This window comes from Sus scrofa, chromosome 6 (assembly GCF_054392235.1).
Source record: "Sus scrofa isolate SSC_HxYL_T2T_F1_AM1 chromosome 6, Sscrofa_HxYL_maternal_Yorkshire_Landrace_v2.0, whole genome shotgun sequence".
In the NCBI taxonomy this organism is placed as follows: Eukaryota; Metazoa; Chordata; class Mammalia; order Artiodactyla; family Suidae; genus Sus; species Sus scrofa.
Genome location: NC_139388.1, coordinates 107,648,569 through 107,665,564, shown reverse-complemented (window position 1 = coordinate 107,665,564; position 16,996 = coordinate 107,648,569). Strand labels below are relative to the sequence as shown.

At 44.6% G+C, this 16,996-nt stretch overlaps 1 protein-coding gene across 33 annotated transcripts in view; it reads right to left on the bottom strand.

The window, feature by feature from the left end:
- The window catches only part of DLGAP1 (DLG associated protein 1), a 1,399,633-nt gene that overhangs the window by 21,067 nt on the left and 1,361,570 nt on the right, over window positions 1-16,996 (bottom strand). For all 33 annotated transcript variants that reach the window (XM_084964262.1, XM_084964267.1, XM_084964271.1 and 30 more), the window contains one exon: window positions 8,700-9,121. In XM_084964262.1, coding sequence (XP_084820388.1) covers window positions 8,700-9,121 — 422 coding nt within the window. The remainder of the gene's footprint in view (window positions 1-8,699; window positions 9,122-16,996) is intronic.

Here is a 16,996-nt window from a genome sequence, read left to right as displayed (position 1 = left end):
CCATACATCTGATTCCATCAGCCATGAACTAGCAATGGCATCTACACCACATACATACATTTTTTTGAGCCTTTGAAAGCTGAGTGAAATAAAATGAGTTACCATTTCCCTCACTAACACAGAAGGACAAAATACTGCATTTGAAGTCCATTGCAATTATCTTCCACAGATATGGTTATCACTGGAGAAAAGGATCAGGGACCTTCTCCACGAGTCAGGCCCTTTCTCTGCAACCCCTACCTCCCTGCCTCTCTGCAGGGCAGAGGTGTCCAGAGTAACAGAACCAGCACCAGCCTAGGGGCCAAGCATGGTCCTGTCCTCCCTCTGCCTCCTTCACACCTCTGCACCCCTCAGCCTCAGACCACTCCCAGGGAAACACACCCACAAAAGGATGCTCTGAAAGGTCCTTCCAGCACCAACACCTTCCTCTTTGTGCCAGCGTTGTACAAAGCAAGATGCACCGAGCATTCTAGAAGGTTAAACACAAGGTACATTGCACAGTTTTCTTTTCATTACTGCCACTTCCTCTGTGGTCACTAATTTCAGGTTGGCCAGACCTTAAAAAGAGACTATGCTGTGTGTGTGTGTGTGTGTCTTGGGTGTGGAGTGGGGTGGGGAGGGACCTTTTAAAGGTCATTTCAAAGGGAAGATGAGAGTAGAACAGGAAGGAGCTAGGATGCTCTGCTTAGATGCACACAAGGCTTGAGGTGGGTGGGCTGCAGAAATCACAGGGTGCTCTTCTGCCTGCACCGCCAGTGCACAGGCTGCTAGATGACACAGCTCACCCCGGGCAGAGCAAGCCCGGGGATGGCAGCTGTTGACGGTGGCAGCAGTGGCTGTGCAGCTTCCCTAACTCAACCTGAAACCAGGCAAACCACAGTCGAGTTTCACTAGCAGCCCCTACGTTCTCTGCCAAGGCTCCAAGGCCAAGTTTCAGGAACATGGATGATATTACCAGGCAAAATGAAACTGGAATTCATCTTCCTCCTGCACACGCTTTGGGTTTATCAGTCGGTTTCAGAGAAAGCCTAAAAGTGCCACATAGAAGCAAAGACAGATTTCCTAGGACAATGACCAGTATTTTATCCCGGGGCTACTGAAACCCGAGCCCGTGTTTTCTGCCAGTGGTGCTGGACTGCATTCCTGATGGAAGCACTCAGATCCATCTGGGCCTCTCGTCCCGGTCAGATAATCCCAGACGGATCTCTGGAACATGCGAGCCATCTCCCCCAGACAGCTGTTTCACACAAGGCCCCATTGTCTGGGACAAGCTCGGATCGCTTTACTGCAAGAGCCGAGAGCCGAGGGAGCATTCTGTCAGCTGCCGAGGGCGCAGAGGAAACCTTGCTCCCTGCGGATTTTTCTTATTTTGTTATGGAGCCAAAACCCTACTCTCAACTGTTGGGGAGGGAGGTTTAACACCAGACCTAAAGCCCTCACTCTGCTTTTATTTGACCAGGGAAATGAACAGCCCCCACACCCAAAGCATTTACAGTCTGACTTTTCCAAAGCCAGCCTGAGGGGACCGGGGACTGGAAGTGGGAAGTGCTAGCTTTCCCTCTGCCCTTCCAGTTTGGGGGACTTGGGAGACAGCGGGAAAGTGCCAGTCCTGGAAGGCCAGACACAACATCCCTAGGATGCAGTGGCAGAATTAGGAGGATGGCATCAGAGAATTTTCAATAACTGAATAATTACTGAAAAGCGGGTGGCTGTTTTTTCCCTCTCCTCGCTGAGAGAAAGATGACTGCGGCCATCCCCTGCCCCAAATCTGTACCTCAAGTCCCCACTGGGCATATAGGTTCTATTCTTAACTTCTCTCCACCCCCCCTGCCCCTTCCCCACCATGGACCTGCTGAATTTTGAATTCAGGAAGTTATTTAGCAAATAAACACCTTACATTGATGATAAATAACTACGGATGTGATGACAGCAAGTTTGCCCCATCTACCTTCAGCTGCTACAGACTTTTTTGGGGGGAAGTATTTTTTTTGTGTGTGTGGTAAAATATACATAAGATCTACCCATTTGAACCATTTTTACATGGACCATTCAGAGGCATTAAGCACATTCACCAAACATTTTAAAATATTTCAAATTTTGAATAATCAAGGTGCTTCACAAAATAAATTAAGTAGGTGTGGTTAGAGTCTTCCTTTCTCTCTATCCTACTTATCTTTCCAGGCTGACAATGAAGACAGGCATCCTAGGAGGGACCTGTCATCAAGCCACCTTTGTCATGTATCCTGCAGAGAGGCCCTCCTTGCTTACAATCCACACAACGTAGAAGGCAGCTTGGCCAAGAGATTGACAGGTCTGAGCTTGACCATCTAGCAAAGCTGATTTCCTGGGTATGCACAGATTTCTTTTCTTTTCTTTTCTTTTAATATTGGGTATGCCTGCTGAACAGGACTGGCTCCTCTTCCTTACCACCCCTCTTACAAACAAAGAAAAGGTCAAACTAGAGAATTAGTGAAACAAAGGTCCTCTGCAACCCCAGGCCCACTGAGCAGCACAGAACTGTGGTTGCCAAGGAGGCAGGGACAGAGACATATGCTGAGTTTTGAGGACGAGGATGGATGAGGATGCACCATGCAACACACAAAGTATCATTATCTTGTCAAATGTTATTCATGTTGAATCTGTTCCATGAGAAGCCTCTGTGTTCTATGACCTTGGACAAGACGTGGCCAGAGAGTTGTTGTGAGGGCAAATAAAACACCTGTCAAAGCCTGAGCCCATGGCAGGGGTACTGTGAAGACAAGAAGGATGAACCTTCCGGTGCTCATATGCACCCTTCCTCCTGGCTTTCTGGCCACATCCTCACTGATGTTAATTTGCCTCATTTGAAATTGGCACCTCTTTGATGTGGCAGGTGAGTGCACCTCTGCTCTGCACTGTGCGGGATTCTGGAATGCATGTGGGTGGAAGCTCCTGTGTACCCCCTGGGGTCTGAAAGACAGATGATGCCTTCAAGTGCTGGTGGAATGAAATCTCATCTCAAGAGCTGGAAGGCACCTGCGAGGTTCACTGAGCCCCTGCAGCTGATGGATGCACAAGTTCTTTCCAGCCTTTCCATGGCCCGAGCTCACCTCTCTCTGCCAGACCCCTGCTCTGATCAGCAGGGCTCCCCCCCTCACAAGGGAGCCCCTGCTTCGAGCTTTTGGCAATAATAACTGCTAGTTACTTGTTGAGTATTTTGAAGCTACTTAGGAAGAAAGGTTTTGCTAAGGAAAATGCTTTTGTAAAAAAGAATTTCCAAAGTATTTCCGGGACTCAAACACATATTCACTGATCACCTACTGTTACTGAGTCCAAGTTTATACTGCTCACCAGTAGAGCATGACAGGCCAGTACATCAAGAGATAAGCTGTTGGGCCAAGGAACAGTGACTTTATTCAGAAAGCCAGCAGACCAAGAAGAAGGTGGATTGCTGTCCCAAAGAACCAGTTTCCCTGAGTTGGAATTCAGGCTTCTTTTATACTAAAAGGGGAGTGGGGGTAAAGTCCTGATTCTGGCCAGACTCTGGATGGGGTGTGTTAATTTCTGTATCTGTGAGTCTACTTGTTGTCACTATTGTTATATTCACTAGTTTGTTGCATTTTTTAGATTCCACATGTAAGTGATATCATACACTATTTGAGTCTACATCCTGCAGCCAATCACAAGTGGGCTTGGTCAGGATGTTTCCTGTGACCTAAACAAAGGTGTTTTAGCTTAACACTCATTCCCTGGGAAGCAGGGTTTCCAGAGATGGGCATTATGCATAATTTAAGCTGACAGGCAATATCCCTTTAGTGATTAACTTGTAATAGAATAGAAAGACTCTTCCCTATTAACTGCTATGTGCCAGGAACCATTAGAGGGGCAGTGGATATGAAGATGAATGAGCCAGGAATAATTTCAGACCCCACTTTTCAGTGGAGGAGAGAGATACATAGATTATCATAAAATAAAGTTGGAAATACCTGATAGACAAATGGACAGGCTATTACAGAAGCACTAGGGAGGCACACCCAGATCAGCCCGAGGGGGGTGCATTCTGTAAAGATTTCTAGAAGGTGAGGCACAAGCTGAGCCTTGAAAGAAGAACCATTTTCATATACCTAGACTGGCTTATATGAAGGGATGTTACTAATTTGAATCAGTTTTGTACATTTAAAAAAGCATATATAATTTGTCTGCCTTACTTCACTTAGCATAATGCCCTCAGAGTCCATCTATGTTGCCACAAACAGTAAAATTTCATTTTTTCATGGCTGAGTAGTATTCCATTGTATATATGCACCACATCTTCACTATCCAATCCTCTGTTGGTGGATATTTAGATTGCTTCCATGTCCTAACTATTGTAAATAGTGCTGCTATGAACACTGGGGTGCACGGATCTTTTCAAGTGAATGTTTTGGGGTTTTTGGGGATATAAACCCAGGAGTGTTTTATGGTCAAATAGTGTATGATATCATTTACATGCGGAATCTAAAAGATGCAACAGGAGTTCCCGTCGTGGCGCAGTGGTTAACGAATCCGACTAGGAACCATGAGGTTGCAGGTTCGGTCCCTGCCCTTGCTCAGTGGGTTAACGATCCGGCGTTGCCGTGAGCTGTGGTGTAGGTCGCACACGCGGCTCGGATCCCGCGTTGCTGTGGCTCTGGCGTAGGCCGGTGGCTACAGCTCCGATTGGACCCCTAGCCTGGGAACCTCCATATGCCGCAGGAGCGGCCCAAGAAATAGCAACAACAACGACCAAAAAAAAAAAAAAAGATGCAACAAACTAGCGAATATAACAACAACAACAACAAGTAGACTCACAGATATAGAAAACAAACCAGTGGCAATCGGTGGTTACCAGTGGTTGGGGTCGGGGGTAGGGGAAGGTGCAACAAAGAAGTGGGAGGCACCAGCTACTGGGTGTGAGACAAACTACAGGGACATGTTGTACAATATGAGGAACAGAACTAGTATTTTGTGATAACTCTAAATGGATAACCTTTAAAAATTGCACAAACAATAAAAAAAAATTTTAAGCACAGAGAAAAGGGATTTACCTCTACTTTGTGTTAGCTGTTTGATCTGAAGTTATAAAACTACATTTAAAAAAATAATACTTTGGACTTTTCACTATAGACCACTGGCTTTCAAACTGAATTCTAGGAATCCCAGGATATTCTGGTTGGGGGGGGAGGGTTGCTGGGGACCCGGGTCCAGGGGGCATAGAGGCTGAGGAGACAGGACCCCAGGCCTCACCAAGCAGCTTCCCCGTTCTTCCTGCCACATTTATTGGAATTGTTTGTAATTTTTTTTAACTCTGAACAAAGGGGTTCTGATATCAAAATGTTTCAAATTACAAAGGGAGACTCACTTCCCAATGAAGTACGTTTTACTGCATACTTGCTATCTAATTTTCTCAGTTGGGTCTTTCAAAGCAAAGCACCAAAAAATACTCCTACATCCCTTGTTATCTTTGCCTGTTTTACAGCCATGACCCTCGCACCTCCCCACTGGGCAGCAACCTCGTAAAACAGATCTGAGAAAATTTATCACTACTTGGAGGAAAACATCCTTAGGAAATATAGCTTATTAATGGCGGGATGGTGGCACCTTTATGTACAAAGGCAGCAAATTATTATTCTTTAGAACAAATCTTGTCATAACAAAATACCTTCATATGGAATATGTTCATACGTCTTATAAATCAAAATTCTCAATAACATCTGAAGTAAAATTCTGGAACAATGAATGAACGGGCAATTCTTTCATGTGCAAAATACAAATATGCTTCTCTTTCATCCCAAACACAGGATGAGAACCAGGTTTTCTGACAGGATTTCCCCTTTTCAAATTTTAGTGCTTCTATCAAAACACACTGACTTGTTTTCATAGCCTCTTTAGTGTCAAGGGAGATTTTCCTAAAGCTTGATACAATGGCTATCCTCAGGCATCATTATGAAGCTGGGTTGACAGAAGTCAATCTAGTCTCCAATTCTAAGCAAACATCCGATGTGCAGTGTCTGTCCCCAGGTTCTGCTGGAAGCCAACTGAGAAGCTAGAGTGGGTCAGAATGCATGCACTGAATTCAATGAAATCTGAAAGACAGAGCTTGTCCTGCTGAGCTGCACACTGGAGTCCATTGCTCTTTAGACACTATCATTTTTCCCAGGAAAACCTAAAAAGCTTCAGGTGCACCCACAAGGGGAAAGGAGAATAAGGAGATGCAACTGCTAAGACATTCCTACGGACCCCCCCCCCATCCCACCTCCTGCAGTGCTGCCAGGTGGTACTTCATGCACCATGTCACTGGGACACAGAGAAGATTCTGCCTGTCCATCCACACCGGGGTGAGCCTGCAGTGACACCAAATGTGGGGGCAAGTGTCAAGGAGGTTTCCTTTTCCGCTGCTACATTGTTTGCCTGCGTCACAGTAGAGAACAAAAGGAACGTTACAGAAACCCATTGAGGGACCGACTAAGGTCTACCCTGCTCAGAAAGGCAGCAAGGGAGCTGTCAGCGGGTGGGAGGAGCCAGGAGGAGGAAAGAGCACAGAGAGGTGCTGTGCGCCAGACACAGGGAGGAAATCCCACAACCTGCTAACTGTTACTCTCCAGGCTCTGTTCTCACAAAAATACTTCCTTTACGGAAAGCTCGCTGCTCCCTGGCAAAATTAGTTTGGTCCACTTTGTAAATCTACTGAGCATGATTTACAGTAAGCTCTAGGTGTAATGGTTAAGAAGTTGTTACTGTTTTTGGAGAGATCATAATCCATAGTGGCCATGAAAAAAAGTCCTTATCTGAGAAACAGAGAGAAGTAACATGATGCCTTGCCTTGGATTTTCTTTAAGCAACTCTGGCAAACAATGTTTATAGCAGCCTGAATTACAATTGCCAAGACATGCAAATAACCTAAATGTCCATCAACAGATGAACGGATAAAGAAGATGTGGTGTATACCTACATACATACACACAAGATATTACTTAGTCATAAAAAGGAAGCAAATTTTGCCATTTGCAGCAACATGGATGGACTGGAGGGCATTATGCTAAGTCGGACAGAGAAAGATAAATACTGTATGACATCACTTATATGTGGAATCTAAAAAACACAACAAACTAGTGACTATAACAAAAAAGAAGCAGACTCATGGATAGAACAAATGAGTGGATGCCAGTGTGGGGGGCAATATAGAGGTGGAGAGGGTGGCACAAATTATGGGGTGTAAGATAGACTCAAGGCATTATGCTAAGGGAACCATTAAGACAGTCACATAAAAACACATGATACCATTTTTATTAAATGTGTGAAACAGGCAAATCAATAGAAATAAAAAGTAAATTAGTGGTTTCCTAGGGCTGAGAGATATGGAGGAGGGGGGGAGTGACAGATGAAGTGTACAGGGTATCTTTTGGAGATGCTGAAAATGTTTTAAAATTGATTGTGGTAGTGGTTGCACAACTGTGAATATGCTAGCTTCTAAACTATATACATTAAATGGAAGAATTGCAGGGTTTGTGAATTACATATATACAATAGAAAGAAAAAGAAAGATAAGCTCAAGGGTGTGTTGAACAACACAGGGAATGTAGCCATGATTTTGTAATAACTATAAATGGAAAGCAACCTTTAAAAACTGTATAAGAATTAAAAATAATTTTAAAAAGATACTCTGGCAAAAATAATAACAAGTAGGGGAAGATGAGACGTTGAGGGTTCATCACAGTAAAATCTCTACTTTTGCACATGTTTTGAAATTTTCACAATAAAAAGTTAAATGATGATTTAAAAAATAGGTCAAAAAGCCACATCATGACAATACTCTCCCACACAAAAATGAGGGCAGGCTTTGATGCCTACCACTAAATTTCCCTGATTCAGAAAATACCACCAGTTGGAAGATCCTCCTTTCAATAATAGCTTTTCAGAGGGAAAGAAACATGCAACGTTGAAACACACACTGATTATCAACTCTATTTCAATTTCAGAATTGTTAGAAACAGGTAAAAGGTGCCTCAGAGTTGAGGTTATGAATCTGGCAACTTCTTTGTCAATCGGTAACAGGAATTGTTGCTGTTAAAAGGCCAAGGTTGAAAATAACGGTGTGCAATGCCTCCATTATTTATTTACTTTATCCATCATTTATTTTATCTTTATTTTAACCCATTAAGTTGGAATGTGTGTTAATCGTTTTAAAGCCTGAAGTTGGCCTCTCTAAAACCTAAGAGGGAAAGAGTGGGCGAAACAGGTTTAGGGATCTAAATAAGCATGGCCTCTTTCGGCCTACGCATTGCCAGCCTTGTTTTAAACTCTTACGTTAAGGGAAGTAATATACTGTAAGATTATAAATGCCCAAGGCAAGTGTATCTGGGAACTGTGAAACTAATTAGAATTAACTATTAACTCCCTGAGAGGCAGCCCTGCAGGAGCATCTTGGGGGAAGAGGAACCACGAGAAGCAAGAGTCCACGCCACAGAGTCTAGGGCTGGAAGATACCGATCCAGCCTTAGAGAAGGCGGGGTTCTTTTTATCGGGCATCGGGGGCGTGTGGACTCGGCCGCGCTGGCTCCACTCTCCCGCAGAGTCTGGCTCTGGGTGTAAACCCGCAGGGCTAGCCCGGGGCCACCGGCTGCAAGACAAGCATCCCCGCCTCAGGACTCGGGCGGGGCCCCGACCCCAGGGCGCAAGCGCAGGCGCAGCGCCTCACTTACTGTCTTCGGGCAGGTTGTTCTCGCGCTCTTCTCTCTCCATCTGCTGGCACCAGCCTTCCATGCGGTCTCGCTCCGCCTGGAGAAGTTTCAGAAACCAGTGGCCATCCCGGTGGCACACTGACCTCTGCACGGCCTCCAGGGGGTCTTCGGTGATGGAGTCAATCCAGGGATCCGGGGGCGGCAGAATCGAAGGGTCGAAATCTGCATCGAAGTCCTCGTCGGCTGCGCAGGCATGGTAGTGGTTTCCTGAGCCCTGGATGCTCACGGTGGAGGTGCTGGCGTCCCGGGAGAACTGTCTGGCCACCGGGCCAGGGCATGAATTGTCCTCTACAGATTCGAGAGAATTTTCCAGGTTGTCGTGGAAGTCCAGGTCGGCCTGCACTGCCGTTGTTACGCTATTGGAGCGAGTGAACCTGCGGAAGCTTGGAGGGATAGAGAGAGACATTTAGTGCAAGGATGTTTCTTGAGGCAGAACCACCTTCTACTTCTCTTCGTGGGTGTGCAAGAGCAGGGTTCTTCTCAGCCTTCAGAGGTAGCCCCTGAAACCAGCCCACCGATTGCCGTAGCTCTGATGCAAACAAAGAACACAGATCCCTCCTCTCTGTTCCATACGGAGTATGAAAGCGTATCTAGAGCGATTTTAGAAGAGGAGCAGTGGGCACAGCTATCAAAGCCAGTATGATATTCAGGGTCCAGCTTCCTTTGCCTTGAATCCTGAAATTCAGTGAGGGGTGAATTTGGTGGGAGTAAGGAAACGATCCAATTATAACCTAGACTGCATACTTTACTTTGAAACAAGGGGAAAAAACCAAACAAACCCGACCCAGCCTGAGCCAAGAGTATCTTGAATCCTGCATGACCACGTTTTCCAGGGAAAGCTCTTACCCGAAAGCAAACTAAAATGTTATTAAGGTCCCCTTAAAATTAAAGCTCCTTTTCCTGGTAAGGAGTTCCTATTTCCTGATCATACAGGAGATCATTGTTATAATTTGGTACACAGACTTTGGGGCAAAATCAGCTCACCAGTTCTAGCGTTCCGCCCTGCTGTACTTCCCTGCGCCTTAATTCCCCCCCCCCCGCCCCGCCCCGCCCCCGTCCTTCCACCAAGGGGACAAAAGACAACTTGTTACAGATTCAACCTGAGCATTTGGTACGGATATCCATGCGATATGAATGTCTTGACGAAATGGCTCTAGACATCTCTGGTTGACCCCTATGGCGAAGGTGAGGATGTAAGGAAGGTGGGAGGGATGGGAATGAACAGAAGGGCAGTGAATGAGTTCTTTCTCCGATAAGGGGCAAGGGAAGCTGTGGGCCTGAAGTAATTTCAGCTCCCCCTCCCCCAAAAGCTTCATTGGCTCCTAGAGCAGACAGAAGATAATGATATAAGAGAATATGTATCTGCCTGTCCACTGAAGGCAGCGTAAGTATCTATTACTCTGCTTTATAGTTTGTTTTGTTTTGTTTTTTTGTTTTTTGTTTTCTCAATGGCTGCATGCAGGGCATATGGAAGTTCCCAGCCCAGGGATCAAATCCCAGCTACAGCTTCACCTACGCAGCTCCAGAACTTTTTCATCTTTCCCAATTGAAATTCTGTATCCATTAAACAACTTCCCATTCCTCTTTCCCTCCAGCCTCTGGCAACCATGAATCCACTTTATGTCTCTGTGAATTTGACTACTTTAGGGCCTTCATGCAAGTTGATCTCATAGTATTTGTCTGTTCGTGACTGGCTTATTTTGCTTAGCATGATGTCTAAGGTTCATCCACATTGCAGCATGTGTCAGAATTTCCTTCCTCTTTAAGGCTGGACAATATCCTATTGTATGTATATACCACATTGTGCTTTTTTTTTTCCATGTATCAATAGATACTTGGGTTGGTCTGCCTTTTGCTACTGTGAATAATCTTGCTGTGAACATGGGTGTACAAAGATCTCTTTGAGACCCTGCTTTCAATGCTTCTGGGTACACACCCAGAAGTAGAATTGTTGGATTATATAGTAATTTTGTTTTTAATTATTTGAGGAACTGCCATACTGTTTTCCCTAGCAGCTGTACCATTTTTGTATTCCTACCAACAATGTACAAGCTTTCCAGTTTCTCCACATCCTTGCCAACACCGATTTTCAGACTTTTTCCACGTGAGCTATTCTAATGGGTGTGAGGAGGTATATTTTCTTGACTGGCTAATGATTATGCCATGCTAGCATGGTTTATTTGCCAGCAGATTTTCAATTAATGTTTCATATTCAATAGTGCCAGCCTTAAAGGAGAATGCACTAAATAAGGTCCATACAACATTTAATAAACCACAGTTGCATGATTTTTCTTAACTCTCCTGGAACACACTATTAAAGCCAATTAATACTGATCCTCCAGTCCATCAAAAATAAAGATTGGATAGAACAATGTAAGTAAACAGGCATTTGTAAGACTGTAGAAAGCCTGGAAGTTTTCTACAAAAAGGACAGGATAAAGTTGTTTCAGTCAGTCCATTATTTCCCCTAGTGAATAAATGTCAAGAAAAAAAAAAAATAGTTGGACTATTGATCTGTAGTCATTATTAGGATGATCAAAATAATCCAAAATGTTGTGATTCTCACCATTCATTTTATGAAGATAGGCCAGCCAAACAAAAGGCTGGCCTGTCTTGCTGTTTGCTGTGGTCAGGAAGTTACCTCTGTTGACGGTATTATGCATGGTCATGTGTAAGTTCTTAACTCTCAGTTGGGCCATAGGAAAAATCACAGAGTGGAAAGGTCCCAAGGAATGTTACAGACCGCTTGTCCTAGCCGTGCAAGCAAGAGCAGTTCTGCTACCGTGATTCTTCCAATAGCCACTGGCTTCTTGGCTGTGAGAGGCCATTTCTGCCTTCTTGTTCATCCGCCAAGATGTGAAATGACATCTGAAGCTGAGCTCCCGCTCCAGCTGCACATGCGTGATTTGGATGACTTTCCTTGCAGCAGTTGACATTCTGGCTGTTCCACTAACACACAGTCCCAACTATGAACACACCCGGCTCCACTCTCCCAGATCAGGGGTTGCCAGAGGCATTACATTTCCAAACTTAAAGAAGGACCAGTGCCTCATTGTTTCCCTTCCGAGCAAACTTGCCAGAGACAGAGTCTGTTCCACATACAAAACACAATGACCTACTTCCCCCGTGTCTCTGTTTTTATCTACACAAAACCGTCCCACCAGCATTCCTGACTGAGGGCTCCTGGCTATGAATCTTGTAAAGTATCCACCTTCTTAAGAAAAATGACTTGGCAGTAGATTAGTAGAAGTTCGCAGTTTAGTCACCCAGAAAGAAAGAAAAGTGAAGTAAAATGAAAATGGTTTGGGATTAAAAGCGGTGCCTTTGAACTCAGGCAACCCTGTCCAGGCTGCACTGTTTCTCTCAATTAAGTTCCTTAAGCGAGCTTTCTTCCACCCAGAGCTTTCAAAGAATGTTCTGCTCTACAAAATGTTTTCTGTCTTTCATGTGCAGAGCTCCTTCTGGGTGAAGGGTGCAATCAAGTTGTTATTGTTGTTTTAAAGTTTTGATCGGGAACACAGAAGGAGACACTGGATTCACTTCTGTGTTTTTGACAAGAATAGATTGCTTGCTGGTGGATGGTACAAACCTAAAAGCTGAACCCAGGGGCTTGCTGTTTCCAAACCCACAGACTCCACTCTTGAAGCTTCTCTGGTCCTCTGTGCCCTAAAGCCAAAACATGTAATCATTACAACCTCTGAAAAGGACCGGCCAGCATTCTGGCCAAAGGAGCAGAAAACCATGAAACCAAAGACTGGACCAACCAGTATGACACACAATACCTCGTCTGTGCTGAAGTCAAGAGGAAAGTCACTTGGGAGCATTCACCTGTGCTGTTCTTTGTGCTCTTTCTATGGAACAAGTTTGTATATCTGATGAGTGGATTTTTTTCCCCCCACCCTCCACCCCCCACCCCCCACTTTTCTGTACAGCAGGTTGAAAATCAACAGATGGTAGATCACGGAGACCCATTTCGTCCCTCCTGTTTGGTGGGGCTGTATTTGAACAAAATAAGTCCTGAACCAAAGCTGGTCACAGCCTGCATCTTTAGAACGCATAGGCTTTGTTCCTGCAAGTTCGACGATCTGAGACTCAAGTCATAAACATCTTACAGACGCTCAGTCCGTCACCCCATTACAGAATCCATTGGTTCTCAAAAACTCTCCATGTTCACGATCCTTTTGCCCGAAGCGCTCTTTTAGGAAAGGAAAATAAAATAGGTATGCAACATAAAGACCCTACTCCAAATAATTGTAATGCATTTGCCCAATAAAAGAAAGGGAGGAAATGGAAAGTAATGAGAGTGGGCTTGGTATCACCTGATAGCCTCAGCAAGGGCCCAGCACCTAGCCATTCTCCTCTGAGTACCAGCTGGGCTGGTGCTATATCCTTTATGGGCTGTCACTGTAGGAACCTTGGATTGGGAGCCTCAACAAAACATCCTTGAACTGACTGCACCCCAGAAGGACCTGCTTTCCCTCAGCAACCAGAGCCCTAGGTCACTCCTTTGCTCCTGACCCCAGGTAATGAACAAAAGCCAGAAAAGTCTCACATAGAATTCTCTTTTATTGAGTCTTGCTTAGGGGTCAAGAGGAGGCTATAGGCTTTTGAATCATATGGTCCCTTTGCTTTTTGCAAACTAAATTGTCTTGGAAAGCATGTGAAAAAAATAAAGAGGGGGGAGGGAGGGAAGCCAGGAAGACAAAAGGAAGAAAGGAAAAAAGGAGGGAGGAGGGGGGTGGGTGAGAGAGAGGGAGGGAAGGACTGGGTGGGGGGGGTGTATGAGGCATATCAGGAATTGTGCCAACTTTCAGGGCTTTTGAAATTTGAAATGCATGAATGCCACACCTTTAAAACTCAGGTGTATTGGAAGGAACTATTTGGCAAGGTCACGGTATTGTTAACTGGCAAAGAAAAGCGATTGTTTGCCAAATATAATATCGAGGGTGGGTACTAGGCTATGTAGTACTCCAAGCTGTGAGGAGTGGAGATCGATCCAAAGCTTCTGGTTGGCAAAGGACGGCTGTTTCTGACTTCCAGAGGTCTTGCCAAGCCTGTGGTCCCTGAACTGGCTGTGAGAAGATGCTGTCTCGATTTTGGCTTTTTGTTCTTAACATCCTGCCTGTTTGAAAAGGCACAATTCACTACAAGCCCAGATGTTTGCATATTTAAGTCACTTAGGATCAAAAGAGATCTTTTGTAGCAGTTGACATGGTGCAAAAGGAGAAAACAATGCCCTCTTTCCTCGTGCTTGTTCCACCTAGGTAGGAGGCCATGAGCCTCAATGTGTGAAGCAAGGGAGACCTTAAAAACGCAGAATTTTATGGAAATAGAAGTAAGTGTGGTGAGGAAACAAAAGTTGGCATTTGAAATGGGGAGCCGCTCCCAATAATAGATGCTGCTACTTTCCTTCCACACCCGTGACTCTGTCTGTGCATCACAGACCTGCTGAAATGGCAGGTGTCACTCACAGACACTTTTTGAGGCCAGCTTCCCCCCGCCCCCTTAGCATTAAGTGTCCTGGAGGTGTGTGTCTTATTTTGTAATGTCTTCTCGAAGGTATGTTTCCACCAGCTGGAGATAAGAAAGACCAGAGGCCATCACCAAAATATGCCCCCTCTGCCCCCATTCCTACCCTATAAATGAAACAAGATGAAAAGATCTTGGCTTTCCCTTTGCACACCTCCAGGCATGCAATCCCTTTCTGGACATTCGTGTTAATCAAACGTCAGAGATTGAACAAAGGAATGGCAGGGGTGGGGGTTGGGGGGGTTGATGAGGGAGGAAAAGGCCACAGAGTGACTGACTACCCATTTATTCTGGGATAAGTTTCCTCCTCTAAGTCCCTGGACCCTGAAGGTAAACAGTCCTTGTCCTAACAATGACTCTCAGTTGGACGATCTCCAGATAAAGAATCCAGCCCGTCAAGCAGCAGTTTACAAAGACATAGATGGATCTGTTAACTACATATACGCTGGGAAAATAACATTGAGTTTTCTTTGTTTTATGATTTTTTTTGCATTGCAGTGTTTTGTCAATTTTCTCCTGCACAGCATGGTGACCCAATTACACATTCAAGTATACATTCTTTTTTCTCACATTATCATGCTCCATCATAAGTGACTAGATATAGTTCCCAGTGCTGCACAGCAGGATCTCATTGCTTATCCATTCCAAAGGCAATAGTTTGCACCTATTAACCCCAAACTCCCAGTCTGTCCCACTCCCTCCCCAACATCCAGTCTTCTTGCCAGAAAATTGCGGTGAGACCAGCAGCATCTCCCTATACAATGACTAAAAACTCGAGGAGTCTCTGGCGTGAAAGGCATAGTAAAAGCCTCCTGAGAAGTTGGAAAGAGGGTCCTTCACTAGGGCCTTCAGTGCAGGGGATCTGCCTAGGCTTTCATCTTGCAAAAATCCCTGTGGTGTTGGTTTCTTCTGGTCTTTGGGCTCAGACTGGCCAGTCCCCCAGCACAGACCCTTCCATATGCCTGTGCCTGCGTAGAGGGAATGTGTCTGGCTGCCAGGATTCTGGGAGCTGAGTGAGCAGAGAACGCCTAGGGCAGGTGCGTCAACATTCCATTGGTAAATTTTCATGCATCTTCCTGTTTTCAATACATCAACCCTGCTCTCAACTGTGCTGCTGCCCTCCAGACAGGGGTCCCCTTGTTTTAGGCTCTGAAGGGACGCGTCCAGCCTCCCGCTGCACCTTCACCCCTATGTTCAGAGCATCCAGCGCTGTCAATCCCCATGCCTTTGTGGGTTCTGCAATGTAAGTTGAATTACGTCTTAGATGTCTGCCTCACTAGCTTTGGATTCAGCTTTTCTCTGGTTGCCTAACTCAGTTACCACTTTCCTCTCTACCTTCTAGCTTCCACAGTTTCACCTCGGTGTCTTCCCCCATCTTGTTCTCTTCATCTTTGACAGTGTATGCCAGAACAAACACAAAATCCTTTTACTGTCATTTAGCTTCAGAAGGTCTCAAAGGCAGATGTGTGTATTTTTTTTTCACCACCTTTAATCAAGAGTCAGTCTAGAAATAATGTAGATATTCATCAGGGAGAAAAAGGGGAAGCCAATTATGGTCCAGCCATATTCCTGAATATCGTGTAACTATAAAAGCCATTTGTCATGAATATTTAATAATGAGAAAGCTTCTTGTAACATTGGTTAGTTTTTTAAATATTGGATTTCAAAACTTTCAAAATGTTTTTCCATAAAGCATGAGTAAAAATGTACCCCTTTGTTAGTTCATGCTTAAGGGATGGGATTATGGGAAATTTTATTTCTGTATTTTATAAATCTCATAATATATAAGTACTACCTTACTTTTCTTATTAGATTATTTAATAATACACAATTATTATAGAAAAGATAGATAATATCTATCTTAATATCTACTTTCTATCTAGCCACACAGAGTCACAGTTTTTTTTAATTGCTCCGAAGTCCATCAGGGAGTTATAAGCTGTTAACTTGCTACTGTATATTTTCCTCCAAGTAAATATGCATGCTCTTTTTGTAATGAAAATAATAATATTCTTCCTTTCTGTGTCCACTGTGAGTCTTGGAGTCACCAGTGGGCTCCTTCCTGTAAGAAAGTCTAGTTTGAACTACCGTTGAAATACAACTGTTGGGGGGTTGGGGGATGTGCTTGGGTTGTGGGATGGAAATCCTGTGAAATTGGATTGTGATGATCATTATACAACTACAGGTGTGATAAATTCATTGAGTAATAATTAAAAAAAAAGAAAAGAAAAGAAAAAGAAAAGAATTGTTACTTGGAAGGAAAGAGGAGATTCCTGGGAGCCTTTTAGCTTTCTCACCTTGGTCAATAGAAAGGATTGGTTTACTAGATTTGCTAATTATCAGCTTGAAAGACAAGAAGACCTCATGCAAATTCCTGGGGAGCGGTCAAAAGGATGGCAGAGAATGGGGGCAGGATGCTTTGGAGGCCCTGGGCTAGAGCAGCGGCTGAGACAGTGTTCCTGGGGGAGGTGTTGGCAGGATTTGCCAGCTTGGTTTAGGAGGAGACTTGCAGAGCAGCAAAAATATGCCAAGTGGATCCGATCAAATAATCCCACTGGCTAAAACAGGAATTGGGAACAGATGCCTAGTGTTTGATGGAGAGGAGGAAGATCTTCATTGGCTTAAGAAAGCAGTCTTGCTTCAAAACCATATGCATTTGTTGACCCTGGCTTGGTGCTGCCACAGCATTTAAACTAGTGACCTTCTACCAGCATCCCTCTGCATGGTCC